Here is a 21,784-nt window from a genome sequence, read left to right as displayed (position 1 = left end):
TCATTGTGTGCTTGTGTCTCCACAGGTGGATCCAGGAGGAGAAATCCACCAGAGAGATGTCCCCGTCCTCTGTATTCCCAGGACTGTCCAGAGGAGAAGGTCCCAGAGAACCCTCAGGTAGATGGAGCTGAGCCCTATACACATCTATATAGGGGGGTCCTGCAGTCATAGAGGGGTCATAGATTGTGGGGGTCTCTTCTGTGGATCTGTTAGATTTCCCACCTGTCTGCTGTATTGTACTGAATTGTTACAGATGACAAATCAGGGGGAAGGTCTGACTGATAATAAAGTGGAGGATGAAGAAGAGAGCATGATGGACGATCCCCTATGTAAGAGTGAGGTGGAGGAGGACAATCGAGGAGATGTCACCACAGGTATGGAGTAAGAAGCATCTGACTTCTCTTTCTATATTCATTAAAGGTTTATTCTCATCTCAGCCGTATTTTCATCTATAGAGCAGATTCTGAGTCTCAGGGAAATTCTGTAACATATCGGGGTGAATTCACCCTAAATTCCATCCTGGTTTAATAGTGACGGCTCCTCGTCCTCACAGAGGCAGCAGAACATGTAGTAATGCCTGGAATGGAGAGGAGGCCAGGCATGTGTGGTTCTCCATTCATCTCTATGAGACTATGGAAAATAGCCACCTACTCATTCACTTTACTTGTAGGATGAGGAATTAACCCTTTAATTTAAAAAACAAACAAAAAAAACCTCCAAAGTCAAATGTTAAACATACAGGATATTCCACACTCACAGCGACCTGCACAGTAGGTGTATAGTGTCAGTGGTACAGAGATTGGCCTTGGGGTTAGAGGGTCCTATAAATTTCCTAGATATGGTGAATTTTTATGGGAATTCTCTGTAGAAAAAAAGTTTTAAAAAAAAGAACGCTTGTGAAAAAACTTATTTAATTCATGGTGTATTTTACAAGCTGCTGGATCCAGTTCTGACCTCAAACTGTATCAGATGCTTCATGTGTGTTTGCAGCCTAATAAGAATATTATAGATTTGTCTGCTTTGTGGTTTGGAAAAAAACCACAATTTATATATATATATATATATTTTTTAAATCCTAACAGAAAATCGCTTTGGTGAAAACGTCATGTTATCGCTAAATTATAAAGCAGAAGATGAAGATATACAGTTTCCTTCAGGAGAAAACCTCCCGCACAAAAGAATTCACACAGGGTTGAAGCCATTCTTATGTTCACGATGTGAAAAGGCCTTTAGGGATAAATCAAGTCTTCTTAGTCATGAGAGAATCCACATAGGGGAGAAGAAATATTCATGTTCTGAATGTGGAAGGTGCTTTAGAACTAAATCACATCTTGTTAAACATGAGGTAATTCACACAGGAGAGAAGCCATATTCATGCTTACAATGTAGAAGATCCTTTACATATAAATCAAGTCTTATTAGACATGAGAGAATTCACACAGGAGAGAAGCCATATTCATGTTTACTATGTAGAAGATCCTTTACAAATAAATCAAGTCTGGTTACTCATAAGAGTAGTCACACAGGAGAGAAGCCATATCCATGTTCAGAATGTGGGAAATCTTTTACACAAAAATCTGATCTTGTTAAACATCAGAGATTTCACACAGGAGAGAAGCTGTTTTCATGTTTAGAATGTGGGAAGTGTTTTACTGATAAATCACATCTTGTTATACATAAGAGAAGTCACACAGGGGAGAAACCATTTTCATGTTCAGAATGTATGAAGTCCTTTCCAGATAAATCAAGTCTTCTTAGACATGAGAGAATCCACAAGGAAGAGAAGCCATATTCATGTACGGAATGTGGAAAATCTTTTACACAGAAATCAGAACTTGTGAAACATTCGAGAATTCACACAGGAGAGAAGCCGTATTCTTGCTCAGAATGTGGGAGGTGCTTTACAGATAAATCACATCTTGTTAAACATGAGAGAATTCACACAGGAGAGAAGCCGTATTCTTGCTCAGAATGTGGGAGGTGCTTTACTGATAAATCACATCTTGTTATACATAAGAGAAGTCACACAGGGGAGAAACCATTTTCATGTTCAGAATGTATGAAGTCCTTTCCAGATAAATCAAGTCTTCTTAGACATGAGAGAATCCACAAGGAAGAAAAGCCATATTCATGTTCGGAATGTGGAAAATCTTTTACACAGAAATATGAACTTGTGAAACATTCGAGAATTCACACAGGAGAGAAGCCGTATTCTTGCTCAGAATGTGGGAGGTGCTTTACAGATAAATCACATCTTGTTAAACATGAGAGAATTCACACAGGAGAGAAGCCGTATTCTTGCTCAGAATGTGGGAGGTGCTTTACAGATAAATCACATCTTGTTAGACATAAGAGAATTCACACAGGAGAGAAGCCATATTGATGTTCAGATTGTGGAAAGTGTTTTACAGATAATTCACATCTTGTTAGACATGAGAGAATTCACATGAGTGATACTCCTATTCAGAATGTGAAAAGTGATTTAGAAATAAACCAAGACTTTTTATAAATGAGAGAATTCACACAGTCGAGAAACCATATTCATGTTTACTATGTGGGACTTTCTCTACAAATACGGTATATCATATCTGGTTACACAGAAGAGATGTCACATAGGAGAGAAGCCATATTTATTTTCAAAATATGGGAAATGTTTTAAATATCAACCCATTCTTATAAAACATCAGAGAATTGACACAGGAAAAAAAAGCCACTTTGATGTTTATAATGTGGGAAATGTTTTACAAGGAAATACACTTTTTAAGCCTATGTATGTGTTTGACCCTCCCTCCCCACACCTTTCTGACCAGAGACATTTTTAATTATTTTTAAGTACAGTGCATTGTTGTAATTATGCTCCTTGTGATATAGAGAATATATTTTTTATGGTGGACGGGGTTGGGCCTAGAAGCTGCATTGCAAGATAGTGGGTTCATTCTTTTTATATATATATATATATATATATATTTTAAGGTTATACAAGACCTTTTTGGGGCAGTTTAACATTATACACTCCTCAACATTGAAATTGCAGCACCAAGAAGAACAAGCCATAAATGTATGCAAACAAGGAAGTAGCAGGTGTCACTAACATCCGCAAATGATCACATTTTCAAACACCTAGCTCCAATCTGTGGCATGTGGGAGGGTCATTAAAGCCAGATTGCAAAGTTAGCCACATGAAACCTCAAAAATCGGATTAAGTCATATGGGATGATTGTGCAATACTTCCTGTTCCTCGATGATCCAGTTATTACCACTTGTCATAAACTGAGAGGTATAGAATCCTTGAACTGAGATGCCTTGGTTTATCACTCCGGCAGATCACTATATGCACAGTCCGAGATGTCAGCACTGCACAACATTGTGTGTCTCGGTGGTTGGGAGAACAACAGCAGACTGAAATGACAGCAATAGGTACACAGAAGCGAACCTCTGCATGGAAGGACAGTTTGATTAGAAGTGTAGCGTAGTGATCCATTCTGTACTGCAAGTGAAATAGGACATCACATCCCAAACCTAGGGTGGCAAATAGGTCATACTCAAACCATCAGAAGGCAAATTACCTGCTATTGATTTCATTGACTTCATGCCACCACTCTAAAAGGCCACTGGTTTCCTTCAGACCTGATGCTTATAAGTGAATCCAAAAAAGTTCCATTAATAGACCAGAGAATCTGGTTTCCCACAGTCTGAGGCTCCTTTAGGTGCTTATTTACAAACTGGAGGTGGCTCTGATGTGTCTTTTACTGGGGAAGGCATCTTCTAGCTACTCTGTCATGAAGCCCAGATTGGTGGAGGCTACAGTGATGGTTGACCTTATGGAAATTTCTCACATCTGCATACAGCATCTCGAGCTTAGCCAGAGTGACCTTTGGTTTTGTGGTCTCTCTTACCAAAGCCCTTCAAACCCCATTGCTTAGTTTGGGAGGGGGGGGGGGGGAGAGGGGAGGTGGGGGTTTGGCCAGCTCTAGGAAGTGTTCTTACATTGAGCTCTGCAGTCAGTTTCCTCCTCGTGTCTTTTGCACTGATATGCATTGTCAGCTATAAGATCTTATATAGACAGGGCTGTGTCTTTCCAGATCATGAAGTGGAGACCATATAAAGTTACAGACGGTCGCCAGTGTGCTGAGGCTGATAAAAGTTGCCAACATTCGTCCGACTCCCTGAGCTTAGAGCTCCAAACCTCCTTTGGCAGTAACATTAATCAGGAGCTTCATTGCATGGTTTTCATGGCTGGGCATCTGCTGGCAAATCTTACATCACCATGTGCAATGCCAGGCGTCAGACTGAGTGGTATAAACCAACATTCGACTCTGGAGTGGTGGAAATATGTGTGGAGTGACAAATCATGCTTCTCTATTTGACAAAAATTACCTTTTTGAAATATGAGATTTGTAAATTAACCATTAAACAAACTCAGGCTGAGAACATTGCAATGCCACTGCCACAGAGGCCCCCTAGAAATGGAAGATGGGTTACTGTAGGTTCTGGTAGACTGAGAATTGTGGATAGAAGACATGTTCCACAGTCTGTGGCTCTCCATAATTCATTTGCAGCACTTTCAGAGTGCAAGAGCAACATGGCAGATGGCTCAAGCACAGTGGGGGAGAAACAGTCATCTCCCATGCCTAAAGTATGCAAGACTGCAGCCAAAGACAAAAAGGAGAAGGTGAGGACTGATAGTAAGCAGCTGTTGGTGGGCGATTCCATCATAAGAGGTGTGAAGTTTGAGGAGAACGGTGTTGTGAGATGTCTCCCTGGTGCTACCGCTAGCAGGGATAGACGACGGATCCTTAATATTGTTAGGCAAGCAAAGCAGGAAAGGGAAGTGGATGTTATTGTCCATCTTGGGACAAACGATCTGGCTTGCAATGAGGTTTCAAAGGTGAAAGAAGCTTTTCACACACTCGGAAAGGATATACGAGAAGTTGCATCAACTGTTTCATTCTCTGCAGTTTTGCCTGTGCATAACCTTCAGCATGACAGGAAGATGCGCATTAAGGAATTCAATGTATGGCTTGGTGAATGGTGTCGGAACCAAGGGTTTGGCTTTGTGTCTCATGTTAGCTCTTGTTAGAATGGAAAAGAACTGTACAAGAACGATGGTTTGCATCTTTCTCTCAAAGGAACGAATGTCCTCGGTGAACAGTTCCAAGTATTTGCTAAGGAGCATTTAAACTAGGAAAGGGGGGCAAAAGAGTGATAATCCAGCAGTCCGACTGCCCCCCGGAACAATGCCAGAAGATGCCAGTAGCACAAAGGTTAAGAAATGACAAGCTCAGATTCTTATTTACAAATGCTCGCAGTTTAGGGAATAAGATCAATGAACTTGAGGCTATAATGGCATCTGAGAATATAGATGTAGTGGCTGTTACTGAGACGTGGTTCAAGGGGAGTAATGACTGGGATATATCAATACCAGGGTTTCTCTCTATACAGGAAAGACAGAGAAGGGGGGAGGGGTGGCCCTGTATGTGAAAGACAGCATAAAATCTAATTTGATACAAGTTAGCGAGAGCAATTTAGAGTCAGTTTGGGTTACTTTGCAGCTTGATAATCATAAGTTAACTCATGTAGGTGTGATATATAGACCACCTAGCCAAGTCAAAGAATTAGATGATCTACTAGTTGAGGAAATAGCTAAAATGACATTGAAGGGGGAAGTTATCATTATGGGAGACTCCAATCTTCCAGATGTAAACTGGAAAACCAAAATGGCTAGTTCTGCCAGGAGTACAGATATTCTAAATTCCCTACTGGGATTATCTCTACAGCAAGTAGTTGAGGAGCCAACCCGGAAGGAGGCCATTTTAGATTTAGTATTCACAAATGGGAATTTGGTGTATGATATTACTGTAGAGGAGAGCTTGGGATCTAGTGATCACCAGTCAGTGTGGTTTACTATAAGTACAGTAACTGAGTCACACCACACAAAAACAAAAGTTTTAGATTTTAGAAAAAACAGACTTTTCTAAAATTAGATTAGTGGTATACGAGTCCCTATCAGATTGGAACAGTTTCATTGGAGTCCAGGAGAAATGGGACTACTTAAAAGTGGCACCATTGAAGGCAACAGAAAATTGCATTAGGCTTGTCAGTAAAAGTAAAAAAAGGAAGAGACCACTGTGGTACTCAGTAGAAGTGGCCAAAATCATTAAAAACAAAAAGATAGCATTTAGGAATTATAACAAAAAACAAAACGAGGATGACAGACAAATTTATAAGATTAGGCAGAGAGAGGCCAAACAAGTTATAAGAGCTTCTAAAGCACAGGCAGAAGAGAAATTAGCTCAGTCAGGGAAAAAAGGCGAGAAGGCATTCTTCAGATACATAAATGAAAAAAGGAAACTAAAACAAGGAATTACAAAATTAAAAACAAAAGAAGGAAGGTATATGGAAGAAGATAAAGAACTAGCTGACTGCCTCAATGAATACTTCTGTTCAATCTTTACAAAGGAAAATGAAGGAAAAGGACCTCAGTTAGGAAAGAAGACTAATGAATCTTTTGATGCATGTGTCTTTACAGAGGAAGAGGTTCTAAGTCAGCTGTCTAAAATCAATACAAATAAGTCACAGGGGCCTGATGGGATACACCCAAAGCTATTAAAAGAGCTCAGCGGTGAACTAGCAAAACCATTAACAGATTTATTTAACCAATCACTGGCAACAGGAGTCGTCCCAGAAGATTGGAAATTAGCAAATGTTGTGCCCATTCACAAGAAAAGTAGTAGGGAGGAATCGGGCAACTATAGGCCAGTAAGCCTGACATCAATAGTGGGGAAATTAATGGAAACCATACTTAAGGAGAGGATTGCGGAACATCTAAAATCCCATGGATTGAAAGATGAAAAACAGCATGGGTTTACTTCAGGGAGATCATGTCAAACTAATCTTATTGATTTTTTTGATTGGGTGACTAAAATAATAGATGGAGGAGGTGCAGTAGACATCGCTTATCTAGACTTCAGTAAGGCTTTTGATACTGTCCCACACAGAAGGCTTATCAATAAATTGCAGTCTTGGGGCTTGGACTCCCATATTGTTGAATGGATTAGGCAGTGGCTGAGGGACAGGCAACAGAGGGTTGTAGTCAATGGAGTATATTCAGACCATGGTCTTCTTACCAGTGGGGTACCTCAGGGATCTATTCTGGGACCCATATTGTTTAATATCTTTATCAGCGAAATTGCAGAAGGCCTCGATGGTAAGGTGTGTCTTTTTGCTGATGACACAAAGATTTGTAACAGGGTTGATGTTCCTAGAGGGATACACCAAATGGAAAAGGATTTAGGAAAACTAGAGGAATGGTCAAAAATATGGCAACTAAAATTTAATGTTGATAAGTGCAAGATAATGCACCTGGGGCGTAAAAACCCAAGAGCAGAATATACAATCAGTGATACAGTCCTAACCTCAGTATCTGAGGAAAGGGATTTAGGGGTCATTATTTCAGAAGACTTAAAGGTAGGCAGACAATGTCATAGAGCAGCAGGAAATGCTAGCAGAATGCTTGGGTGTATAGGGAGAGGAATTACCAGTAGAAAGAGGGAGGTGCTCATGCCGCTCTACAGAGCACTAGTGAGACCTAATTTGGAGTATTGTGCTCAGTACTGGAGACCATATCTCCAGATGGATATTGATACTTTGGAGAGAGTTCAGAGAAGAGCTACTAAACTGGTCCATGGATTGCAGGATAAAACTTACCAGGAAAGATTAAAGGACCTTAACATGTATAGCTTGGAAGAAAGACGAGACAGAGGGGATATGATAGAAACTTTTAAATACATAAAGGGAATCAACAAGGTAAAAGAGGAGAGAATATTTAAAAGAAGAAAAACTGCTACAAGAGGACATAGTTTTAAATTAGAGGGGCAAAGGTTTAAAAGTAATATCAGGAAGTATTACTTTACTGAGAGAGTAGTGGAATAGCCTTCCTGCAGAAGTGGTAGCTGCAAATACACTGCGTGCAGAATTATTAGGCAAATGAGTATTTTGACCACATCATCCTCTTTATGCATGTTGTCTTACTCCAAGCTGTATAGGCTCGAAAGCCTACTACCAATTAAGCATATTAGGTGATGTGCATCTCTGTAATGAGAAGGGGTGTGGTCTAATGATATCAACACCCTATATTAGGTGTGCATAATTATTAGGCAACTTCCTTTCCTTTGGCAAAATGGGTCAAAAGAAGGACTTGACAGGCTCAGAAAAGTCAAAAATAGTGAGATATCTTGCAGAGGGATGCAGCACTCTTAAAATTGCAAAGCTTCTGAAGCGTGATCATCGAACAATCAAGCGTTTCATTCAAAATAGTCAACAGGGTCGCAAGAAGCGTGTGGAAAAACCAAGGCGCAAAATAACTGCCCATGAACTGAGAAAAGTCAAGCGTGCAGCTGCCAAGATGCCACTTGCCACCAGTTTGGCCATATTTCAGAGCTGCAACATCACTGGAGTGCCCAAAAGCACAAGGTGTGCAATACTCAGAGACATGGCCAAGGAAAGAAAGGCTGAAAGACGACCACCACTGAACAAGACACACAAGCTGAAACGTCAAGACTGGGCCAAGAAATATCTCAAGACTGATTTTTCTAAGGTTTTATGGACTGATGAAATGAGAGTGAGTCTTGATGGGCCAGATGGATGGGCCCATGGCTGGATTGGTAAAGGGCAGAGAGCTCCGACTCAGACGCCAGCAAGGTGGAGGTGGAGTACTGGTTTGGGCTGGTATCATCAAAGATGAGCTTGTGGGGCCTTTTCGGGTTGAGGATGGAGTCAAGCTCAACTCCCAGTCCTACTGCCAGTTTCTGGAAGACACCTTCTTCAAGCAGTGGTACAAGAAGAATTCTGCATCCTTAAAGAAAAACATGATTTTCATGCAGGACAATGCTCCATCACACGCGTCCAAGTACTCCACAGCGTGGCTGGCAAGAAAGGGTATAAAAGAAGAAAATCTAATGACATGGCCTCCTTGTTCACCTGATCTGAACCCCATTGAGAACCTGTGGTCCATCATCAAATGTGAGATTTACAAGGAGGGAAAACAGTACACCTCTCTGAACAGTGTCTGGGAGGCTGTGGTTGCTGCTGCACGCAATGTTGATGGTGAACAGATCAAAACACTGACAGAATCCATGGATGGCAGGCTTTTGAGTGTCCTTGCAAAGAAAGGTGGCTATATTGGTCACTGATTTGTTTTTGTTTTGTTTTTGAATGTCAGAAATGTATATTTGTGAATGTTGAGATGTTATATTGGTTTCACTGGTAAAAATAAATAATTGAAATGGGTATATATTTGTTTTTTGTTAAGTTGCCTAATAATTATGCACAGTAATAGTCACCTGCACACACAGATATCCCCCTAAAATAGCTAAAACTAAAAACAAACTAAAAACTACTTCCAAAAATATTCAGCTTTGATATTAATGAGTTTTTTGGGTTCATTGAGAACATGGTTGTTGTTCAATAATAAAATTAATCCTCAAAAATACAACTTGCCTAATAATTCTGCACTCCCTGTACAGTGAAGGATTTAAGCATGCATGGGATAGGCATAAGGCCATCCTTCATATAAGATAGGGCCGGGGCTATCCATAGTACTCAGTATATTGGGCAGACTAGATGGGCCAAATGGTTCTTATCTGCTGACACATTCTATGTTTCTATGACAGTCTGATGGATAAGTATGGGTTTGGTGACTCTGCCTGACTGCATTGTATCAACTGTAAAGTTTGTTTGATAAGGGTTAATGTTATGGGTGTGATTTTTAGGGGGCGGCTTAGGCCCTTAGTTCCAGTGAAGAGAAATCCTAATTCTTCAGCATGCCAAGACATTTTGGACAATGGCATGCTTCCAACTTTGTGGGAATGGTTTGAAAAGGCCCTTTTCTGTTTCAGCATGATGTGGGGTTTCGCTCTGGTAGACAGGATTAGTGGACGCAGTATAGAGGCAACAACAAAGTCTTTGGATCAAACAGTTCAGTGTTTTATTCACACTTTAGGCAAGTGACAAAACAAGCAGTCATAAACAAGCTAAAAGTCACCTTGCGGTGTTGGTGGTAATTCACACCATGCGGCAATTCTGCCTCAAAGAGTCCTTGAGCATAGCAGCACCAACTTGTTTTCACGCCAAACAGGTAGCAAGCCTTCATCCAGACACAAGGCTCCCAGATCCCAACACAGAGACCTCGCTTCTGAACCCAGCTGCCTATTTAAGGACAGCCCAGCAGCACCTGCTAGAAGGAAAATACCTGTTTTCCCAGACCAAACCTCTCACTGTGTCACATTATTATTAGTTTTTTTTGCAGTTTTTTTTGCTGTCATTTTCTAACCCCTATAACTTTTGGAGTTATGTGTGCGGAGCTGTATGAGGGGTCATTTTTGCAGGTCGATCTGTACTTTTCATTAATACCATTCTGGGGTGTGTACAACTTTTTGATTACTTTTTATTTAAGAGTAGAGGAGATCAAAAAATTGCAAATCAGCCATTTTGCCCTTTTTTCCCGCTTTTTTCTGTATGTGATTAATAATTTAATATTTTGATAGTATGGGTGTTTTCGCACACTTCAATACTCATGATTTTTTTTATTCTCATTTTGGGGAAAAGGGGGGCGAATAGAATTTATAAAAAGTTTATTATTATTATTATTTTTTTTTTTTACACTTTGTTATAGTTCCCATATGGAACTATACCAAGCAATAATTAGCATTGGAGTCTATGATGATTTTACTAGTTTCCTATGGAGCCCTGCTACAGACAGGGCTCCATAGGAAACACTGTGCAACAGCCTCCTGTCATTCATTGTGCTCCAGCTCCTTCGATCACCACTTGGGATGGGGGGGGGGGTGTTTGAATTACCGGAAGCGTGCACTTCTGGTATTTGCTAGTGCATAGATGCCATGGTCAGGTTTGACCAAAGCATCTGAGAGGTTAAATGTCAACAATCAGCATTACTGCCAGTCGTGGATATTAGCCGCATGCACCTGCTGTATAAAGCATCTTTAAAGGGAACCTGTCACCAGGGTTTTGTGTCGCTAGCACATCCGCAATACCCAGTCCCCATAGCTCTCTCCTTTTATTGTGTAAAAAACCCCGATTTGATACATATTCAAATTAACCTGAGATGAGTCAGAGATTGAAAATCTGACTCTTCTCTGGTCACACAATTAAGATATGACTCTTGTATGTTAATTTGCATAAAAGGCAGGAAGTACAAAAATGCATAATAGAAACATAGAATGTGTCGGCAGATAAGAACCATTTGGCCCATCTAGTCTGCCCAATATACTGAATACTATGGATAGCCCCTGGCCCTATCTTATATGAAGGATGGCCTTATGCCTATCCCATGCATGCTTAAACTCCTCCACTGTATTTGCAGCTACCACTTCTGCAGGAAGGCTATTCCATGCATCCACTACTCTCTCAGTAAAGTAATACTTCCTGATATTACTTTTAAACCTTTGCCCCTCTAATTTAAAACTATGTCCTCTTGTAGCAGTTTTTCTTCTTGTAAATCTTCTCTCCTCTTTTACCTTGTTGATTCCCTTTATGTATTTAAAAGTTTCTATCATATCCCCTCTGTCTCGTCTTTCTTCCAAGCTATACATGTTAAGGTCCTTTAATCTTTCCTGGTAAGTTTTATCCTGCAATCCATGTACCAGTTTAGTAGCTCTTCTCTGAGACTATGAACTCTTTACTATAAGAGCAGTGAGACTATGGACTCTTTACTGTAAGAGCAGTGAGACTATGGAACTCTTTACTGTAAGAGCAGTGAGACTATGACTGCTTACTGTAAGAGCAGTGAGACTATGGACTCTTTACTGTAAGAGCAATGAGACTATAGACTCTTTACTCTAAGAGCATAAGAGCAGTGAGACTATGGACTCTTTTCTGTAAGAGCAGTGAGACTATGGACTCTTTTCTGTAAGAGCAGTGAGACTATGAACTCTTTACTGTAAGAGCAGTGAGACTATGGACTCTTTACTGTAAGAGCAGTGAGACTACGGACTCTTTACTGTAAAAGCAGTGTGGGTATTCGCTCTGGTAGTTAGGATTAGCTGGTGCAGCACAGAGGTGAAGTACAAATTCTTGGTTCAAAACATCAGTGTTTATTCACACGTGAAAGCAAAAACAAAAACGCAAGTTGCTTGGTGATCGTTCACACACATGAAAAGTTCATATACAAAACAGTCACCTTTTCTCCTGGGTGTTACTTCACACCCTGTTGGAAGTTCTGCTTTGTCAAGTTCACAGGCAGGCGTTAGGCGGCCTGTTCGCCCTCAGAGGAGTCTGAGCCCTCCAGCCCGGCTCAAGCCGCGGATCCCAACACAGCCCTCAGATCATAGTACACAGACCTCCTGAACTCCACTGTCAGACGGAGGTAAGCCTCCCCACCTAGCAAAACCCGGCCTGAAATGGGGAGTAGTCACCCACCGAGGCCTTTGACTACTCCCAGCAAGAGGCGTCCCGGATCAGCTATTACAGCCATACTAAGTATCAAGGTGTCAAACAGCAACTGCTGCTGACACATAAAAACTGGCTCTTACTCCACCGAGGCCAGGAACCTCGGTGACACGTACCTATTATCCACAATGATTCCTTGTACCTTCTCACATACCTCCCCCCTTTGTTCAACCCTGAGAGGGTGAACACATGCCATACAGTATACTCGGGACAGGACATCCGCGTTTCCCTGCAACCGGCCTGCCCTGTGTTCTACGGAGAACTTAAAGTATTGTAAGGATAGGAACCACCTGGTGACTCGGGCATTTCTCTCTTTGGCCTGGCTCATTTACTTGAGATGGGAGTGGTCAGTCACCAGGCGGAATGTCCTCCCCAACAAATAATGGCGGAGAGACTCAAGAATCGTAACGACTCGCCCGGCTTTGGTATTAAGACTACCAGACTGGCCCAATCACTTTTGGACTCCTCAATGATGTCTAGTTGCAGCATGAGCTGCACTTCCTCCGAGATGGCTTGTCGCCGAGTCTTAGGTACCCGGTATGGTTTTAACCGGATTTTGGGCTCAGTGACAATGTCATGCTGGATTATAGAAGTGCATCCAGGGAGGTCTGAGAACACGTCTGTGCTCCTGCTGATGAACTCCCTGGCCTCCTTAGTCGTTAATTTCTAATGATAATTTGTTTTCCCTTAGTCCTAACAGCAGCACAGACGGGGTTGACTGACCCCTGTGGACTGGTAGGATCGGCGGAATTTTTAATGAGCCTAAGAACCAATAATAAAGTTCCCACTCCCTTAAAAGGAGGGAACTACCCCCCAGCCACCGTGTTTTCAGCAAGCACACGTACTTAGGGTGGGAAATTTGTGTGCTGCTGTTAGGACTAAGGGAAAACAAATTATCGTTAGAAATTAACGATTCCCTTACGTCCTACCAGCAGCACAGACGGGGAGATAACAAGAAGAAACCCCTAGGGAGGGCCTTCCTGCCTGGCAGAATTAAGAATAGTCTGCCCAAAGGCCGAAAACTCCGCAAACTTAGCACCAACTCTGTAGTGCGAGATAAAGGTCGATTCGGAGCTCCAGGAAGCCGATTTACAGATTAACTCTAAGGGAAGCTGATTTCTTTCTGCCACAGAGGTTGAAACGTCCCTAGTAGAATGGGCCTTAACAAAGTCTGGAGGGTCCAGAGATTGAGACAGAAAGGACTCCCTAATGGCTTCTCTGATCCAGCGACTAATGGAAACTTTAGACGCTTTGCGGCCTTTAGATTTACCGGCGAACAGGATGAAGAGATTCTCATCAATCCTGAACTCCTTGGACCTATCCATATAGGTCTAGAGGCATCTCGATATGTCCAGAGGATGTCTGACAGGAACATCGGAGGAGGCGGAAGAAAATAAAACTGGTAAAGAAATTACCTGGTTAACATAATGAAAAGATAACACCTTAGGTCTGAAATAGGCTAAGAATCTTAGGAGGACCCGGTCTTGCAAAAAGGTGATATATGGATGTAGAGCCGAGAAGGCTTGTAACTCTGAAACCCTCTTAGCTGAAGTCACAGCTAGCAAAAAAACAAACAGTCTTTAAGGTGACAAACTTGAACTCGACCTCCTCCAATGGCTCAAAGGGAGGAGATGCTAACCCATTGAGCACTACTGAAAGATCCCACTGAGGAATGGGTCTCAGTATTGTAGGCTTCAATCTCTTGGCTCCTTTAAGGAAGCGTTTGATGAGCGGATCCCGAGAATATGGCTTGTTTAGACAGGCCGAGATGGCAAAAACCTGAACCTTCAAAGTGGCCGGAGCAAGGCCCTTGTCTAGTCCATCCTGAAGGAATTGTAGTATGGCGGAAAGGGGCGGATCTGCAGACGCCACCTGGTTAGAATCACACCAAGAGGTGAAGATTCTCATCACTCTGGAGTAGGTCTTTTTAGTGGACTCCGCTCTTGAATGTGATAAAGTTCTCAGGACCGCCTCAGAGAGCCCTTCTACTCTGGGAAGGGACTGATCAACCTCCAGTCTGTCAGGTTGAATCTGTGCAGATCTGGGCAGAGATGTGTGTCCCACGACACCAGGGTTTGCTCCGGGGGGAGTCTCCAGTATTGTCCCCGACTCATCTGAATGAGCTGGGTAAACCAGGATCTCTTGGGCCAGAATGGAATGATGGCTATTACCGAGGCCCGATCCTGACGGATCTTCATCAATACCCTCGGTATTATGGAAAAGGGAGGGAAGATGTAAGCCAGCCCGAACCTCCACGGTATTGACAGAGCATCAATCGCCAGGGGGTTGTCCTCCCTGTATAGAGAGCAGCACCTCTGTACCTTGGTGTTGAACCTGGTTGCCATGAGATCCTCCTCTGGTAATCCCCATCTGAGGACTATCTGCTTGAAGATCTCCGGATGCAGAGACCACTCCATGGTTGGTAATCCGCGACTTAGACAATCTGCAATCATGTTGAGGGACCCTCGAATGTGGGTGGCAGATAGATGGGATAGGTTCAACTCTGCCCACCGTAGAATTACCCCGTTCTCTGAAAGAAGGGGTAGGGATCTCGTACCCCCCTGTTTGTTTATGTAAAGAACTGCAGTCATATTGTCTGACTGTACTTTCACCACTTTGCCCCGGATCTGAGGGGCGAAGTGAAGGAGGGCTAGCCGGATAGCTCACATCTCGCGGAGATTGGAGGAGAGACGCCGCTCCATGGGAGACCAAGTTCCCCGAACTGTGGAACCGTCTAGATGAGCGCCCCAGCCTACTAGGGACGCATCTGTAGTCAATATGAGCCAAGATGGTTGGGTCATAGACTTCCCTGCAGGGAGATGGAACCACCATCTCAGGGAATTCCGAGTTTGGGAGGATAGATAGAATAAGGAATCTAGCCCCGTAGGGCTGCCATCTGTTCAAAACTTCTGTTTGAAGAGGGAGGAGGTGCCATAATGCCCAAGGGACTGCGTCCGCAGCCGCTGACATGAGCCCCAGCATCTTCATGAGAGTCCGAATGGATACTAGTCGTGGTACCGATAAGAACCTTGCCAGGTCTTGTACCCAGGACTTCCTCTCTGGTGTCAACTGAAGGGACATCTCCACAGAGTCGATTATGAAACCTAGGTATTGTATTGAAGTCGAAGGGCTCATATTTGATTTCTGCCAGTTGATGATCCACCCTAGGCGGAGCAGAAAGGAAATTGCCAGATGAAGATGGTGGGTCAGAACTGGTACGGTGACCGCCAAAAGGAGCCAGTCGTCCAGGTAAGGGACAATGGTCAGTCCTTGAAGTCTCAGTGCTGCCACCACTACTACCACCACCTTGGTGAAGATAAGGGGGGCGGATGAGTTTTTAAAAGGAAGGGTGGCAAACTGAAAATGCCTGAGAACCCCGGATATCTGGACCGCGATCCTGAGATATTTCCGAGAAGCGGGATGGATCGGAATATGGAGGTAAGCATCCCTGAGATCCAGAGTGGCCATCACATCTCTGAGTTTGAGGATGTGGCTGACTGATCTTATGGTTTCCATACGAAACCTTAGCCTTCTTATGAATCGATTGAGGTATCTCAAATCGATTATCATCCGGAGATCGCCTGTTTTCTTGGGAACCAGAAACACTGGACAATAAATCCCTAGGCCCTGCTCTCCTGCCGCAACTTCCTCCAGAGCCCCCTTTGAAATATAGTCCTGGATGTAGGATTCTAAAATCCTCTGTTTGGCAGGCTGAAAGCCTCGATTGATGACGAATCTTTCTTGGGGGAGAGAGACGAGATCTATATCTAGGTACCCGGAGGAAATGATGCTTAGAACCCAGGGGTCTGCAATCTCCTGGGTCCAAACCTCCTTGAAATGGGAAAGACACTGCCCCACGGGGATCTGGGGAGAGGGTACGGGGAAAGCCAGAGACTTAACGGCAGGGACAGCAGGGGGAAACCAAGAGCCTCTGGGAGGCCCGCAGTCAGGAGGGATTGGCCTCCTTAGTGGGTCTGCGGGGGCACCTCGAAGATCTCCGCTGCCATCCCAGTTTCTACGGGAAGTAGCCTGCTGGCCCTGTCTGCCCCCCCATGCTGACTGGAGCGTCCTCGAAAGGGCTGTTGAGGAAGACTCTTGCCCTTTTTATCGGAGAGGCCCTCCATGATTTTGTCTAGCTCGGATCAGAAAAGCCGATCGGGCTCAAATGGAAGCCCACACAAATTATATTTTGAGGCATTATCTGCCTTCCATGGTTTCAGCCATAACGGTCTACGGGCTGCAGAGACTAAGCCCATGGTCTTGGCTGCGAGCTTTAGCTGTACTTGCGTAGTATCATATATAAAGTTCATGGCCAGATTCACCGTTTTAAAGGCAGCCAGGATGTCATCACGGGATACACTCTGATCCACGTCGGTCTGGATCTGATTTATCTTACTCCTCAAGAAGGACGTCAGATGCTGCTATGGCAGCAGATGCTGAAGCTGCAGCGGCTGAATAGCCTCTTCTTAATGTGCACTCTGCCCTTCTATCAAGAGGGTCTTGCAGACTCGACCCATCATCTGCAGGCACCAGAGTGCGTCTAGACAACTTGGCTATGGCCATGTCAACCCTGGGAATGGAACCCCATGATTCCATCAAGGGTTTCGCCATTGGGAACATCATCTTGAATTTATTTGCGAGTCAGGACTGGTCCTTTCTCTGGTTTCTTCCATTCAGTACGCATGACTGAACGGAGGGTCTCATCCGCCTTAAAGACACGCTGTGCCTGACCGGCCGGATCGGAGGACTCCCCAACGTCAACATCCTGGTCCCCCGACCTGATGGACTTCAAAAGCTTTTGAGTTTTTTCTGGAGGGAAAAAACATGAGGTTAATTCCTCCTCGTCAGAGGATGATGAGCCCACAGAAAAGACAGTGGGTCTCTCGCTTGGTGCGGTGACCTCCATAGGAGTTTGGGAGGGTCCCGGCAACCTCTCATTCAGTAGCTTGACTACCCCCTTGATTGAGTCATCCACATAACACCTAGCCCACTGATACATTTCCTGCATCGTGGGTTCAGTAGTGGTACGGGAACGGCAGCTGTCACATCTTGAATACGGGCAGTTGTCGTCCAAGGGGGTATTACAGTCGAAACAGGCCAAGTGCTTGCGTTTGGCGGTGGATTTCCGCTGGTCAGAGTCTTGCGGAGAAGACATGACTGCGAAAAAGAAAGAGGAGGATTAAAATCTTATTCAGCAATAAGAAGACAAAAACACCACCTTAAGAATAAGCCCATCAAACAGGAACGAAGCTCCGAGGTCTCAGTATCACAAGGAAAGCTAGAGAAAATTCTCTCTCAGCGCAATAGGGCTTGCTAAAATAGCTGCACAACCAGAGACTGAGTAAAAGCAACTGAGGGCTTATAAGGAGGCGTAAAGGGACCGCCCTAGGGCGGAACTATTGCAGGCAATGAATCAGAGTTGATGCAGCCGCCTTCTTACCCTCCTACTTTCTTTCCTCTTTCTTTTTTTTTTTTTTCTCTTGGGGATGTCATTCCCCATTGAAAACAGGGGACTAATAATACCCCTGCCTAACAGAAAAACTATACCCAAAAGGTCATTCAATCCCTCCCTCCCAATCCCCTGCTAGGAGTGAGCTATGCGCTGCCGGCGAGGAGGAGCCACACAGAAGTGACGTCGCTGGTGACGTCATCCAGAGGAGACAGCGGCAAGCGCCGCTGCGCCGCCGGAATCACTCAGCCGGTGCCCGCAACTTTAGAGAGCGACGAGAGGACCGGGATCCGGAGATCCCCTGAGGCAAAGATAAAACAGGTTAGAGAGGGGAGGAGGGGTCAGAAGAAAAAAAGGGCAATCGCAAAGCCCTAAGATAAGAAAAATGAAAAATACAAGGGGAAGATGAATGCCATCCCCCCAAATCTTTGCTCCCCCCAACAAAAAAAAAAAAGGAGGGGGGAGCTACACGCCAGTCCACCTGTCCAAAGGACAGAAAAAACTCGGTGGCTGGGGGGTAGTTCCCTCCTTTTAAGAGAGTGGGAACTTTATTATTGGTTCTTGGGCTCATTAAAAATGGCGCCGGTCCTACCAGTCCACAGAGGGCAGTTAACCCCGTCTGTGCTGCTGGTAGGACGTAAGGGAATCTGTTTAGAGGATAGGCTGTCAGCAATCTTCACTGTGGCAACTGCTTCCCTTACATCAGACTGAGGGGCCGGAACCTCTAATCCTAGAAAATTCGGCCACGGGCTATCATCAGTACTGGTCTCCCTATCTTTCCAAGGTTTGTGCAAATTCACATGGTACACCTGCTCCGGCTTTCACCGCCCTGGCTGGTGTACCTTGTAGTTTACTTCTCCAACCTTTTTGAGTACCTCGTAGGGTCCCTGCCACCTAGTCAGTAACCTACTGTCCACTGTCGGTACCAGAACCAAAACCCGATCTCCCGGGTTAAGGATCCAGACCTGAGCCTGCCGATTATACACCCGGCTTTGAGCTCGCTGAGCTGCCTCCATATGTTCCTTTACCAGTGGCCACACGGTTTCCATACATTCCTGTATCTGGGTAACATATTCAATAACGCTTTTATATGGTGTGGGTTGTTGCTCCAACGCCAATTTGGCTATATCCAACAGACCACGTGGATGTCTGCCATATAGGAGTTCGAAGGGCGGGAACCCAGTAGAGGCCTGGGGCACTTATTGCACTGCAAATATAAGATAGGGCAGAAGGAAGTCCCAGTCCTTTCCATCCTTAGACACTACTAGTTTTAAACATGGTTTTTAACATTTTATTAAACCTTACTACTAGGCCGTCAGTTTGCGGGTGATAAGCGGACATCCGTATCTGCTTGATGTTCAGCAACTTACAGAGTTCCTGCATGACCTTGGACATAAAAGGGCTCCCATGGTCAGTCAGAAGCTCTTTAGGTAGCCCCACTCTGGAGAACATCTCCATTAACTCCTTTGCTATGAGTTTGGCCGATGTATGTCGCAGTGGCACCGCCTCCGGGTATCAAGTGGCGTAGTCTAGGACTACCAAGATATGTTGGTGTCCTCTAGCCGACTTCGGTACTGGGCCTACAAGATCCATAGCAATTCTTTCAAATGGAGTTTCAATAATCGGGAGAGGCACTAAGGGACTGCGGAACAGGTGCTAGTTGTTTGGCAGGGCGGGCAAGAGTTACAAAAGTCATCCACTGCACTAAACACACTGGGCCAGTAAAACTGTTGTAGTATCCGGTCCTGTGTCTTCTGCAGTCCCAGATGACCCCCGAGAACATGTTGGGGGTGCTAACTCTAGCATGAGTTTTCGATAAGCCCGGGGCACCACTAACGGGTTCACCCTGCAGCTGGTTTACCCGATATAGCATATTCTGGTTGACCACAAAATGGGGAAACATCGACTGAACCCCAGGTTGTTGGGGTACCCCATCAACTATTATCACATTCTCCCAAGCCTGGGATAGGGTTAGGTCTTGACTTTGGGCTGTACCAAAATTATCCCCGGAGACGTTGAGGTCTGCCAACTCAGGTATCTGTGGCAATTACCCTACGCGGGGTTGTCTCCCCCCCTTCCACCGAGGTGGCGGTTACCCCTACTGCTGGCCCTTCAGCCTCAGGTTACCAGGGTTCTGGCCGTCATCCTGAACAAGGCCAATCTTCTGGGCTCACCCCTGACTCGTAACCCGTAAAGTCTCTACCTATTATGAATTTGTAATGCAAGTTTGTGGCGACTGCCACTTCGTGGGTCCACCTGCCAGCTACCGTGGTTAGAGTCACCAGCGCTGTGGGGTAGTCTTAAGTCTCCGTGAATGCATATTACCCCAACTTTCGGGCCAGTATACTCAGTGGACCACACTAGGGTAGTCCTTACTAGGGTCACCAAGCTCCCTGAGTACAGCAGCGCCTCAGCTAGAGTGTCTCCCATTTCTTCCACCTGGCACAAGTGGTCTAGAGCCTCCGGGGTACCTGTGGCACACAGTTTCATAGCATACAGTGACTGACGGTAACCACAATTAGTGTCCATGGGCTCAACCCGATGGGGACACTTAGCCCTTATATGGCCAGGTTCCTGACCACGCCAGCAGATTACCTGGGGCTGGCCCATAGTGGGAACCTCCCAGGTGGGTTTCACCGGCTCATACTATTGAGCCTGGGGTGGGGAGTTCTGGGGTTTACCTGCCCCCTTCATGAAAGAATGCCTCTTAAGATTCTTAGTGGCCTCATAGCATTCCACCAGGTCCAGGGAGGGAGAGAGAGAGGAGAAAAAAAAACAACCCCACACCTTTGACCCAGTGGGCACTAGCCCCTGACTCTCTTCCATAACGTTAACCCCCCCCCCCTCCTCCCCAATCCTATCCGTTTAAATTATATAATTTATCCTCGATCCATGCTTTGCTATCTTCCGGGGAATCAAAAAAACTGACTTTGTCCTGCCATTGAACGCGTAACCTAGCCGGGAACATCATTAAGTAACTCACATTATTTCTACGCAATTCTTTTTTAATCTCTAAAAAAACGGGTTCTCTCTTGCATAGTTTCCTTAGCATAGTCTGGAAATAACATAACTGTAGCCCCATTGCAATTTAACTTTCCCTTCTTCCTGGCTCTTCATAAAATTTCATCTCTATCCTTAGCGAACAACAACTTGACTAGAATTGCTCTAGGTCTTGTACCCGGAGGGGGCGGCTTGGAGGGGACTATGTGCACTCTCTCCACAAAGTCCTTTAATGTTGAGACCTCCTGTTTGAATTGCTCTATAAACCAATTCTGGACAAATGTACACACATCCCCTCCCTCCGGAAAGCCCACACATCTCAAATTAGTCCTTCTGGATCTATTCTCCATGTCCAGTAATTTATTTCTAATGTCCCATTTCTCCATTTGTAACTTATCCTTATCTTGAATGCTTTTCTGTAACAAATCCTCTGTACATGATATTCTTTTTTCGGCCTCTTCCAGTCTATCCTTATATTTATGCAAGTCTGCCCTAAGCAGACTAACCGACTCTCTGACATTCCCCACTTGGAGAGAGAGGTCCATGATGGACGCATTACACTTTTTAATTTCTTGAAAAATATCCTGTAAACTACGAGTACAGTCGTGGCCAAAAGTTTTGAGAATTACATCAATATTGGAAATTGGAAAAGTTGCTGCTTAAGTTTTTATAATAGCAATTTGCATATACTCCAGAATGTTATGAGGAGTGATCAGATGAATTGCATAGTCCTTCTTTGCCATGAAAATTAACTTAATCCCCAAAAAAACTTTCCACTGCATTTCATTGCTGTCATTAAAGGACCTGCTGAGATAATTTCAGTAATTGTCTTGTTAACTCAGGTGAGAATGTTGATGAGCACAAGGCTGG

The 21,784-nt window shown here is 44.3% G+C and overlaps 1 protein-coding gene across 1 annotated transcript; it reads left to right on the top strand.

Annotated features, from left to right (window-relative positions):
- The first annotated feature begins 253 nt into the window (after nucleotides 1-253).
- LOC120989483 (gastrula zinc finger protein XlCGF17.1-like) lies at nucleotides 254-2,641 on the top strand. Its single transcript, XM_040417610.1, has 3 exons — nucleotides 254-374; nucleotides 1,083-1,345; nucleotides 1,682-2,641. The coding sequence occupies exons 1-3, from the start codon at nucleotides 254-256 to the stop codon at nucleotides 2,381-2,383; spliced, it is 1,086 nt and encodes a 361-aa protein (XP_040273544.1). The 3' UTR covers nucleotides 2,384-2,641.
- Nucleotides 2,642-21,784: the final 19,143 nt, after the last annotated feature.

The sequence above is a fragment of the Bufo bufo genome, chromosome 2, assembly GCF_905171765.1.
Source record: "Bufo bufo chromosome 2, aBufBuf1.1, whole genome shotgun sequence".
Taxonomy (NCBI): domain Eukaryota; kingdom Metazoa; phylum Chordata; class Amphibia; order Anura; family Bufonidae; genus Bufo; species Bufo bufo.
Note: the sequence above shows the minus strand (reverse complement) of the source record. Positions and strands in the feature narration are given on the sequence as shown.

Coding starts and splice junctions, on each gene's coding strand:
- LOC120989483 (XM_040417610.1), top strand. CDS start 254: ATGACAAATCAGGGGGAAGGTCTGACTGATAATAAAGTGGAGGATGAA. Junction 375..1,082: donor TCGAGGAGATGTCACCACAG/GTATGGAGTAAG, acceptor AAATCCTAACAG/AAAATCGCTTTGGTGAAAAC. Junction 1,346..1,681: donor CACATCTTGTTAAACATGAG/GTAATTCACACA, acceptor GTTATACATAAG/AGAAGTCACACAGGGGAGAA.